Source organism: Achroia grisella, unplaced genomic scaffold (genome assembly GCF_030625045.1).
Source record: "Achroia grisella isolate CSIRO2021 unplaced genomic scaffold, CSIRO_AGI_Agris_v1 utg146, whole genome shotgun sequence".
Lineage (NCBI taxonomy): Eukaryota > Metazoa > Arthropoda > Insecta > Lepidoptera > Pyralidae > Achroia > Achroia grisella.
In genome coordinates, this window is record NW_026712636.1 from 2536048 (window position 1) to 2548978 (window position 12931).

A 12931-nucleotide genomic window follows, 5' to 3' on the forward strand; every position below is an offset into this window, starting at 1 on the left:
CAATAGATATTGAAAACAATCTTTTATAGATATGTATCATATTTATGACATTATTTGTATAATGTAATTCTCTAATGATAATAAATGATTTAAATAGAAATGTTGAATTCATTCTTTAGAAATACAACAATTAATCGATATTTTAAAGTGAGATAATAGGATTATTAACAATGGGAATAGTGATCCCAATTACTAGCAATGTACAATATCAATTCAGACTCCGTGCTGCTTACTCTGGAAACCATAGATAATATCCTATACATATATACCGCCATCGGTAGCGCAGTGAGTGCACCATCTCATTATTATGCTTTAAAAAAGCTGGTATTATTTTATATATACATAAAAGAAAAAATTTACCACTTTGATGTATGTCGGTCAACAGCTAATAATCATTAACACTGAGAGGGCCAGACATACAATTAAATTTAAAATGTATGCATATTTTAAATTCAACGCAGTAAAAAAACAACAGAATTTGTAATAATCTAATTTTGAAATATGTTATTCTGGTTAACAATAATAGTAATTGCATAACCTATTAACCATATGGCTGTATAGACATATGTTCTGTTGTCGCATAGTTCGTAGCAAGAAATATAAACCTACCAAAAAGTTACAGGACTGACGGATTGATGACATGTCGACTGACGCTAATGGTGACGTTTCGGCCTTTCACCCCGGCTCTTGTGTCGTCTTGTCATCCCTCCCCTTCTGTCTTTCCTCTTTCCGAAATTTACCATGGCGGACGGGGTGGGTAAAATTTATCAATTTATATCTTGTTAATCAAAAATTTTATTTTATCAGTGACACATGAGTTTATACCCTTAATACATATACTAACTCTGTATATCTTTATTTTTAAAGGTACTTTACACTTATCCGGAAAATTTCCGAGCCTACAAGGCGTTGATCGCCGCACAATACTCGGGAGCGAAAGTCAAAGTAGCCCCTAATTTTGTGTTCGGCGAAACTAACAAATCAGAAGAGTTTCTGAAGAAGTTCCCCGCCGGTAAAGTGAGTGTGTTGCACAGTGACTTACTTTCAGTGTTATCGGAATACAATCTTGCATATGTTAGTGAAGGTGACGTGTATTATTTGTGATTTATAGGTGCCAGCGTTTGAAAGTGCCGACGGAAAGGTCCTGCTGACCGAGAGCAATGCCATCGCTTATTTCGGTAAGTACCGCCTACATAAATTTATCCTTTTCGCCTAATAACCTACAAACTCCGAACAGTAACCGTTTTAGTACTAATGACGAAACTATGTAACAACCACTTAATTCTTGTAACACTTGATAAGCTATATAATATTTTTATAAGCCTCGTTTAATATTGTCTAAAAAATTACCAATATTAATTCGTCCAGTGTTCTTTGAACTCAGCTAAATATTTTCTAACCAATACATCTGTTCTTTAACGATCTGTCAGCATAGATAGGCCAATACAGTTTTTAACTATACAATACTGAATAAATAAGCTGTTACTATATCATTTAATGACTGCAGTGTTGTCTTTATTGGCTATAAAACCAACCAACTTGTCTATGATTTTACAGTTTTATGTCATATTGTAATCAAGAAAAAAGCCTGAATGCACTAACACTATAAATTACAATCTAATCAATCAAGAAAACAGCTTGGAATTGGTAATACACTAACAGATTATAAAAGAAACAGTATCTGTAGTCAACCTTGACATTGGCAAAGTCATGAAAAGCCCAATGAAGCCATAAAATTAAAAAATATAGTCTGAAATATATTTCTCTTATTTTAATTACAGTTTTAAAAGTCAAAGGCATTCAATCTCAATAATAATTTTAGCTTATTATACTCATACATTTATTTATAACTATTTTTTACTATTTCACTTGAAGTCTTTATTTATAGATATAATGTATTAATTTCTACTAATAATGTCTGCAACTAAATATATATTTATATATAGTGTTAATAGATGGAAACACAATTGGAACCTTGAAAAACCCAATTTTACAAAACCTCTTTCAGATTTCTTCTCATAACTTAAAAATATTATTTCTATTGAGATAGAAAGTTGTAAATTGTTATATATTTAACCAATTTACAGCTTTTTAAATTGAATTTTGGCTCTGGTGTAAAGCTGGCATTCTTCAGTTGTGACTATTCCACTTTGTGCTGTTGATATATAAAAATTAAATTACGTTTGTCAGTGTTACTCTTGTGGAACCGTCCCACAACAAATCTGTTCAAGTAAAAAAAATTGTTAGTCTCACTAAAACTAGAGGATGACTGGAGCTATTTGGCTAATTTTTGTATTGAAACAGTCTAAGGAAAGATTAAAATGTGAGACAATATGAAGAAATTGCAAAGAAACATTATTTATATGGCAGAACTATGTGTTTTTAGGAAGGAATTAACAATTTTTTTTAAATTTTATTTTGGTTCAAACAGTTATGACAGTAATGACACTGTCATAATTATTATTATGCTGTACTATATAAAAATTATGTGTCATGTTGTTTGTCCATGGGCTCCTAAACTACTGTACTGATTGCAAATTTGATTTGCACTTTCTGTACAATTTGATCCAACTTGAAAGATAGGATAAGTTACATCTTAATTTATAGTCCCAATATTATTTTATTGCAAATTATTTGTCTATAATTAGCAACAGCTATGCTGGCCGGGACTGCTAGTAGTGTACTAAAGTGAAGAACTATTCTTATTATTTATTAATACAAAACTTTGTCTAATTGTTCAGTTATACAATTACTTTAAATCGCTAATAGAGAGAATAAGCTACAACATCTATAACTTGAGTAATCAAGTTTGCAGAAAAAGGATTCAAATGTCATATAAAATACTTTCTTTGTAAAAAGAAAGCTTGTTATAAAATTGTTATAAGATTGAGTGTGTAGTGGTTTTTATATTTATTGTCATGTGCTTAATCCTTATGTGATGTATTTACTTAGAACAACATTTATTTAAAAAGCAACGTGCAAGTTTGTGTTTCAAATGAGTGGTAGCATAAAAAAAATTATATGACAATTCAAAAGATTAATTATTTTTCTATTTCTTCAAAGGTGCTGTAGATATATAAGTATTAAGTGTAAATTTAGATTCCTATGCATTCATGAATTGTCCATAATTAATTTGTATTATTGTACAGTTGCAAATGCAGCCCTCCGTGGAAATGATCTGCAAACACAGGCACAGGTTTGGCAGTGGGCGTCATGGGCAGACAGCGAGCTCCTGCCGGCTTCCTGCGCTTGGGTGTTCCCATATCTTGGCATCATGCAGTTCAACAAACAGGTATTTACTTTAGAACCATTATTTCCCCATTTTAATCAGTTACAAGACTATAAGTAGATGTCCCTAGTGCTGCTTGATGTGTAGGCGAAGAGGCCTTATGGATAATAATTGAATGGTGCACCAACCTGCGCCAACGTTTACGCTGGTGCGGCGCCAGTAGAGGATGATAAGACGAGGATTAAGTCATGTCATTTAACCCATCTTAGTAAACTTATCATGAATTTAACACGATGGTTTCCAGGGGGAATATGTGGAGCTCAATCTAACATGTACTAGACTGGGCGGAAGGGGATTGTTAGTAAAGAGGAATGTTGACCCCATTGCTAGCAATGTACCATGTCAGGTTGACCTCCACGCGGTTCCCCTTGGAAAACATCGTGATAAATTCCTGGTGAATTTGTTACGATCTTATCATCCTCCACTGGCGCCACGCTAGCGTAAACCGTTAGCGCAGGTGGACGCACAATTCCATTATCATGCATAAAAAAACTACTACTAGACTGACATACATTGTTATGGCAATGCATGAGTGTGTATATAAGCAACTATTACCGCTTGTCATTAGGTTGCCATTCCAGTTGTGTTCAAAAATCGTTTTGGTATTGCTAATTTGAATGTATGTTTATGTATACAGAATGTAGAACGTGCGAAGTCAGATCTGCTGGCGGCGCTGCAAGTTCTCGACTCGTACCTCCTAACGCGCACGTACCTGGTGACCGAACGAGTCACACTCGCTGATATTGTTGTCTTCACCACGCTGCTACATGCATTCCAGGTTTGAATCTGCACCTTTTTTGTACTGAACTACTTTCTACGAACTGGATGGTAGGGTACAAAATATTAATATAAAAAAAATATGTTCATAAGCGGCCTAAGCGACTGAGAGGCATGCACTCATGCCTCGCAGTCAGTACTTTAGAGGAAAATAGTGAACCTTTGAATGACTGAGAGGCATGATTCCACTACTAATCATCTTTACGTAGAATAAAGTGAAGCCACTTCGGCTGTCTGCTAAGATCTTTTAAACTACGCAACGGATATTAATGCATTTTATTTAGCAATTGATAGTGATTCCAGTTGAAGCTTTATATGTATAACACACGTACAGTCCGTGTGAAGCCGGGGCGGGTAGCTAATCTACCAAATAATTGTTATAAAACTGGTCAATAAGCCAATGTTATGACAGCATGTCCTGGAGCCATCGCTGCGTAGTTCTCTGCCGAACGTGTCGCGCTGGTTCCTCACGCTGCAGAACCAGCCCTCCGTCCTCGCGGTACTGCCTGCAGCGCCGCTCTGCGCAGCCGCACCTGTCCTACCCAAATTCCAGCCGCAAGACAACAAGAAGGTAAGCAAACAGCAATGTAATATGTGGGGAAGGCGATAGTTAGTAATGTCGATTAACGGTCCATTGCTAGCAATGTATCATCTTAAGATGACCTTCGGTTCTCCCTGGAAACCATTGTGATAAATTCCTGGCGTATTTTTCACAATTTTAGTCCACATAATATGGACACGGGTACAACTTGATTCACTCCGCAATTTAGGTATATACATGATGATCCCCACTTAGCATGAGGTGACCTATCAGCTTATATACAATTGCTGATATATGAATAATATGTTAAAATTAGACTTAATGTATGTGACTTAGTATTTTTGGTTCGGAAACTATTGTCCCCATTGCTAGCAATGTTTTATATACAATTGCTGATATATGTTTTTATTATAATATTTTTGCTATTCTATTCTACTTTTAAAATATCTTCGAAGAAATAATTTGATTACAATTGATAAAAGATAACTATCAACAGATAGGTATGAGTAATAATTTGGGTGAAATAATTTATAGTGAAAACAATTTAATTTATAACATAACGATACTAGACAGAGCTTGAATTATTTTCAAATTATAATTTATTAAATATTTAAAAGTTAAAACACTGTTAAAGTTAACAATTAACCCTTTCATATAACGTAAAATATTGCACAAGTATTACAGGGATTTGCCACATATCAAGATATAGACACTTCAATAACTTTCATTAGACTTCAAGAATATTATGTCAAGAAATATTACATAATTGATTTCAGGATACCAAGAAGGACAAAAAGAGTGAAAAGAAAGAACAGCAACCCAAAAAGAAGGAGGAACCCAAACCCGATCTAGACGAGGAGTTTGAAGAAAAACCTAAAGAGTCCAAGGACCCATTTGACACAATGCCTAAAGGGTAAGCATACTATATGTTTGTTAACTAACTAATAGTGTAATTATATTTTTTTTTTTATGCCATGCAAGGTAATGGCCCTCCATCACCTTTTATGAAAACTGGTAGCTGGTAACTTTTTGTCTCCATCAGATCGTAGTAAGACTTACTTTACCAGACCAAAAAGTTGGCCGCGAGACTACCTTAGTCTAACCTAATTCCTAAAACCTTCACAGTCTCTGTGGTCTAGCGGTTTAGCACACCGCTTTACTCCCATGGTCGCGGGTTCTACTTCACGGGTTGTATTCCTGAGTATGATTGTTTGTATCGATCTGGTTGTTTTCTATGTAATTTTTTTTTTTTTATGATAATCAAATGGTGCACCTGTCTGCGATAACAGTTTACACTGGCCGGGCACTGGTGTAGGTTGATAAGATGAGCATGAGGTCAGGTGGGTTAGCCCATCGTGACAAATTCAACAAGAATTTATCGTGATGATTTCCAGGGGGGGGGAACCGTGTGGAAGTCAACCTGTCTGTGAGAATATATTTAATTTTATATATTTAAGATTTTATTATATCAGTTGTCAAGTACCAATAGCAAGTTTTGCTTATATTGGGGCTAGACGGCGCTATATGAATTATTCAGGGACATTAATATTATTCTTATATTTACAGAACATTCAACATGGATGACTTCAAACGCTGTTACTCAAATGAGGATGAGGCTAAATCAATTCCTTACTTCTGGGAAAAGTTTGACCCACAGAATTACTCCATCTGGTATGCTGAGTACAAGTACCCTGAGGAGCTCGCTAAAGTGTTCATGAGCTGTAATCTGATTACAGGTATGTTCATTTACTTTTAGATTTATTTAAATGTTACTAAATTCGACCATAATTCATTTAACATTCAGTAAGGCTAGAAAAAATAATAAAAATGCAAACAATATTAATCTATTCTCAATTTGACCACAGAGTAACAACAAACCATAGAGTGTACATGCCTGTGTATGTCAAGTACATGATTTATTTAGTTTATTTTATGTCTTAAATTGTTGAAATAATGTAGTCGTGCAGTGCAAAGTTCGTGCAAGTTTCTTAATATTTCCTGAAGAGGCAGCTATAGATTAGTTAGTCAATTTATTGTGAATACTTTTGTGGTTGAACAGGCATGTTCCAGCGGCTAGATAAGATGCGCAAGCAGGCGTTCTCGTCGGTGTGCCTGTTCGGAACTGACGGCGACTCCACCATCTCGGGCGTGTGGGTGTGGCGCGGACACGAACTCGCGTTCCCGCTCTCGCCCGACTGGCAGATCGATTACGAATCGTATGACTGGAAGAAGCTGGACCCAGCCAACGAGGAGACGAAGAAACTGGTACAGCAATACTTCTCGTGGACTGGTACCGACAAACAAGGCCGCAAATTCAACCAAGGCAAGATCTTCAAATGAAGAACAGAGCGGCCTCTAGTTCCGCACCTGGTACCGTTGCGCTCGTTGCACTTGTGTAACAGTATCGTGTGCCACTCATTTAATGGTGACGACTTAACTCTAAGAGCGAACAGTGTCTTATAAAACACATGTATTTGCATTTATTTTCGACGTCCCTCGATACAGATCAATATTAATTACATTTTTACCTGGAAGCCAGCTTTGTAATAAAATTGTTTTTATTTATAAATAAACAACTTTCATTTCTGATTTATAGATTTTATGCCAGTTTCCCTTATGCCACCAAAATTGTTATATGATTAAAATATTAATAATTGGTCACATTAAGTCAGATATTAAGTAATGGCTCACAACCTGAATAAATTATTGTAGTTATTTGCTTTTAATTTTGATAACTCACAAATAGCAATCGTAGACATGCCCATATTACTGAATTTGAATGGGAGTAAATTAAACAACAAATTGGAAAGCAAAAATTTATATATTTCATGTTTCAGACTTTTGCCTAAACTGATAGATTTGTATAACAGTATTATATACGTTCTTATATATTATTGCGTTCATGAAATCAACTAATCACAAGAATCGCTAAAGCAAATTGTAGCGACAGACGTAGACACAGAAGTCAACAAGCGGTATCGTTTTACATTATTTAGATATAAATATATACTGTCCTGTAGCGATACACTGAAAATATTAAAGTGAAAACATCGAGACAATCCATAATAAAGGGCAAATGCATTTTGTTGCGTTAAGTTGCGTACAGTGGACTCGCGTCGCGTATATAACGCATTCAAACCTAAGTTTTCTATCGAATCATGTTTTAGTTTACAATAGACAAGAGAAATCTGACAAACTGATTTTGTAATTGAACGGCAGGTGGATGAAGTGAGTGCAGTTAAATATATTTGTTACTCAGTTCGCATAAAGGGATAAATGACACTTTTTTTTTTCGAACATTATCATAGTTAACATTTCATAATTGCAACATATATAGTGCTTAATTGTTTAGCAATAAAACTTTTATTGTTGTACACATAAAGTTCAATATCATTCAACTGCTTATTCCATTATATGGGTCCATTATAAAACCACTTGGACGGTAATTCTATCTCTATAATGCTATGGTTTATTTTAGATTGCACTCGTTGCGTCCACCTGCGTTTTAAGTTAAACTAAATTTCTAGATGGTTCTAGAACTTTCTTTGTAGTATAAGTCGCGACGCACGTCCACTACGACAGACGCTAGGTTACTATCTAAGTACACTATACAACACTACTGTTGGGAGTTGCACAGTTGTAGATTCGTGCTGTGTCAACGATTACGAATAACTTGCATATTAATTTTACCTTTTATATAGATAATCATAAAACCATTGCGTTACTAAATATTGCCTTTTATATCTTTATCGTAAACGACGAGGAATAACAACTAATTTATAACATTTTAGAATTGTATAGTAATTATAACAAACGCAAAACGTGATTTATTAACTAGAAACTTTTGAGTAGTAGTAGTAGTGGTATATTTTATCCACAAGTGGATAGGCAAAGGTACGAGACCATACAGCCTAATCTTCAGTAGTATTTCCATGAAATTCAAAAATTCTTCAAGGCGATATCGCCAAATCTTTTCATTAATTATAAGTTTGTGTTAAGTCCTTGTAAGTGTCCATAATTGAAATGTTTATAATTCTCCGATAGTTGCTATGATAAAGTCGTAAATAGGTTTAAAAGTTGCAGTGCATTTGAATAGTTCTTGAAGCGATGGCGGAATAATCTTATATAGTTCTTGAAGCTTGGCAATGAGCAAAATTCTGTTTAAATTGAAGGCCGGGCAATAAAAAAATATATGTTCTAATGTTTGATTTTCGTTACTAGAGCATAAAAGACAAATCGGAGAATTAATGATCTTCATTCGGTGTAAATGTGCATTGAATTTACAATGTCCAAATCGCAGTCGACAAATTTGAGTATAAAATCTTCTCTCTAAAAATATTTTTCCCTGAATGAACCAGGGTTTTTTGCCAATAGTACTGTTTATACCTGCATACCAAGTACCTTTATCTTTGGTAGTACATTTCCAATCTTCATCCCAATTTTTTAATAAGTTTTTCCTAATTTCAGGAATTAAATCTTGCCAAGGTAAGAAAATTTTTTTAGACTCGCCACCCAATCTATTGACAGTTTTGACAAGGTAATCTACTTCATTACCTGTCACATCTTTGTGTGCCGGTATCCAAGTAAATATAATTTCTTTTCCTTTATTAAACAAAACAGTCCATAGTTCTTTAATTTGGTAAATAATATAGCTTGTTTTGGCACTAAATGAATGATTTTGCAACGCTGATAAGACTGACATGCTGTCACTAATGATAAGCCACTGATTATGAGGTTTAGCGCATATGTCTTCGTTAATATAATGCAAAGCTTGCAAAATAGCCAAGGCTTCGGCAGTGAATATACTAGTAATGGTAGGTAATCGAAATCCATAACCAGTTTTTATGTCGCTATGGTAAAAACCTAATGACACACCTTGGTCATTTTTTGAACCATCTGTATATATTGTGTTAAATGAAGGCCATTGAGAAAGATGTTCATAAACTTCTTCTTTACATTTTAAGTTCTTATCTGTTTCTATTGTCATATTGCAAAATTTACTGTCATATGTCCCTTCATAACATGCCCACTTATTATTTGCCACATGAATATTATTTTGCTCAATTATAGATTTCATTGCAGAGAAATCAAGGAGAATGTATGGAAATTTTATGGAATTAGAAGAAGAAGCAATGGTTTGAGAATCTGTAATTTTTTGTAACAGTGAATTATTGGAAAAGCTATGTAATTTTAGCAAGAATTTAAATTTAAGAAATTTGAATCTTAATGACAGAGGTGGAATGTTGCATTCTACTTGGAGAGAGACTATTGGAGTTGTTTTCATTGCACCAGTGATTAGACGCAAATTATTATTTTGGATTGTCTCTAATTTTTTTAAGAGTGTGGGGTTGGAAGCAAAGCAAAGGTAACTGTACTCAAAGTGAGAACGGACTATGGATTTGTACAACATAAGTAAAATCTTTGGATCAGCCCCCCAAAATGTTTTGGAAAGGCATTTTAAAATATTAAAAGCTCTAGAAGCTTTATCAGATATATTACAGACATGCTTATTCCAAGATAGATTTTTTGTTAATGTTACACCAAGAAACTTGGCTTCAGCTACTACAGGCAGTATGCTACCATTATAATTAATATTAGCATGCAAAGTTCTTGATCTACTGAACTGAAATAACAACTTTAGTTTTATCTAAACTAATATCTAATTGTAAATATTTAAAATAAACTTTTAATTTCTTTAAAGCTTTGTTTATTTTATTTTCTACTATATGAATATTTGAGCCTGAACAGTAAACTGCTAAATCATCAGCAAACTGTAAATTGCTGACTTCATTACCAAGAATAATATTAATTTTATGAATATACAAAATAAATAACAGTGGACTCAATATTCCCCCTTGACATACACCTATATATGAAGATTGTGGACCATATAAATTATTATTGTACTTAACATAGACTTGTCTATTATGTAGGAAATTAAAAATCCAGTTAATCAACTTATCTGGTATTCCTAGTGTTTGCAGTTCATTAGTTAGAATATGATGATTAACATTGTTAAAAGCACCAACTATATCAAAGAAGACAGAAACCAGTATATTGTTACTAGAAAAAGCACGATGAATATCTAGGTTTAAATGATTTAAGCTCTCTGTAGCTGAAAAACCTTTCCTGAAGCCAAACTGATTTGAAGGTAATAACTTATTTGATTCTATATAAAATTCTAACCTTTGTTTAATCATTTGTTCGAAAAGTTTACTCATACAAGATGTTAATGCTATGGGTCTATAGGAGTCTGAATGATTTATCAATTTGCCTGGTTTAAGAATAGGAATCAGACAATCTGTTTTCCAATCGGGTGGTATTTCTGAAGTATTCCAAAGAGAGTTAAGTAACATTAACAAAGTGTTTTTAGAATTGGGTGATAATGTCTTTAACATTTTGTAAGAGATATTGTCAAGACCAAAAGCTGTGTTACGTCTGCTGTTTAAGGCACTGTAAAATTCTGTTATAGTAAAAGGGTTTATAATGAAGCTGTTATTATTATTTAATGATACCTGTATGTTGGGTCTACTTTTGGCTGGCGGTTTGGATGTAAATTTACTTAAGAAAGGAGAAATCCAATCAGTGTCTGAAGATATAAGTGAACAGTTGTTATTAAATGTTTTATTAAATTTTTTCATTTTATTCCAGATAACTGATAGAGGAGTTTGCCGATTAATCGACTCACAGAATTTTATCCAGCTGGCATTTCTTTCGTTTTTGAGAGTAGGTTTTTTGATTGCCTGTTGTCTTTTAAATCTTATGTAATTTTCTTGAGTGGGATTATTTTTAAAATCTATGTAAGTTTTCTTACATAATTCTATTGCTTGAGAACAAGTATTGTTCCACCATGGCAAAGTAAGTCTTGCCTTGTCATTACTGACTAAAGAATGTTTTAAATTTCCATGTGAATTATTAGCTGTGTTAATGCTTTCTATTAAAATATTGCACATTTGTTTATAGGAGTCTAAAGGGGTGGAAGGATCGTAATTAAATTCATTACATAATTTATTATCAACAGTCTCTTGGTATACAAGCCAGTTTACATTATTGTAATTTGGCCTAAAAAAATTACTATGATTAATGGAAATGTTATTTGCATTTACAGTGTTACATAAAAGGTGGGTGATGGTTGGAAGATGATAGCTCCCTAAAGGATTATCATGTACAGACCAATTGCATCGGAGTGACAGAGAGGCAGAAACAATTGTAAGATCCAGAGCACTTGGACTCCATATATCAGAGCCTACAGTAGTGGGTTGACCATTATTAATTATACAAAGATCATTGTCTTCAATAGTATTAAGAAGAATAGTGCCTCTAGAATCGGTTCTAGAGCAACCCCAAGTGGTATTGTGGGCGTTAAAGTCACCAGCTATTATCATAGGTGATGGGATAGATTTAAATAAGTTATCTAAATGTAAATGTGTAAAGTTACGTGACATTGCGGATGTAGGGCTGTAAAAACTAACAAAAGAAATTGTTTCATTTTTCAAATATAATTTTAAAGCGATATTTTGCAAAGAATCATCGTGATATGTATTTAATCTGTTATAATTCAATTTGTTTTGTATTAGAATGGCTACACCATTATGATTATTACCAATGTCTAATCTTTCTATATTATAACCTTTGATATTAAAGTTTTTGAAAGGCTTTAGCCAAGTTTCAGAAAGAAGGGCGATATGTATATTGTTGTTATATAAAAAATAAGTAAAAGCAAGTCTATTATTTATTAAGCTCTGGGCATTCCACTCGATAATATTTAAAATATTATCCATTAAAGAGATACTATTAATTAGTGTTAGTACTGGAAATCTTAAAAGTATCTAAAATTATGTTTTTTATGCCTTCTGAGTTTAAGGGAGAGTCATCTGTTTTATTAACAGAAATAATTTTAATAACTGATGCAATGATTAATTTTAAAAAGTCATTATTTTGCAATAATGTGTTAATATTGTCAGTAGGTTTAGTTTTAGTGTTTAAAGATGGAAAAGATTTTTCATTAAATAAACTAGAGAAAGGAACAGTAATGTGTTTTATTTTGTTTTCTTGTATTTTCTTCTTTTTAATTGGGCATTCAGCTGAGATAGCTATATGGTTACCATTACAGTGAAGACATACAGCTTCTGTGCTATTTTTAGTGCTATCTTTAAAATGATGGTTTTCTCCACATATTGAGCAACGTTGAGTATTTTTGCAAAATTTACCAATGTGGCCATATCTCAGGCACTTTAAACATTGTGTTACTGGTGGGGTGTAAGCGCTTACCTCGAAATACCATGAATTGATATCGACATTCGTAGGGAGTGTGGGACAGGCAA

General features: G+C 33.5%; 1 protein-coding gene and 1 long non-coding RNA gene across 2 annotated transcripts; both read left to right on the plus strand.

The window, feature by feature from the left end:
* The first annotated feature begins 659 nt into the window (after positions 1-659).
* LOC131855523 (elongation factor 1-gamma) lies at positions 660-7177 on the plus strand. Its single transcript, XM_059206799.1, has 9 exons — positions 660-753; positions 868-1017; positions 1112-1178; positions 3150-3292; positions 3927-4067; positions 4479-4637; positions 5384-5520; positions 6174-6343; positions 6667-7177. The coding sequence occupies exons 1-9, from the start codon at positions 742-744 to the stop codon at positions 6945-6947; spliced, it is 1260 nt and encodes a 419-aa protein (XP_059062782.1). The 5' UTR covers positions 660-741; the 3' UTR covers positions 6948-7177.
* A 3125-nt stretch (positions 7178-10302) lies between these two features.
* LOC131855647 (uncharacterized) lies at positions 10303-12534 on the plus strand. Its single transcript, XR_009358115.1, has 3 exons — positions 10303-10758; positions 11259-11333; positions 11716-12534. It is a non-coding gene; the product is annotated as an uncharacterized LOC131855647 (long non-coding RNA).
* Positions 12535-12931: the final 397 nt, after the last annotated feature.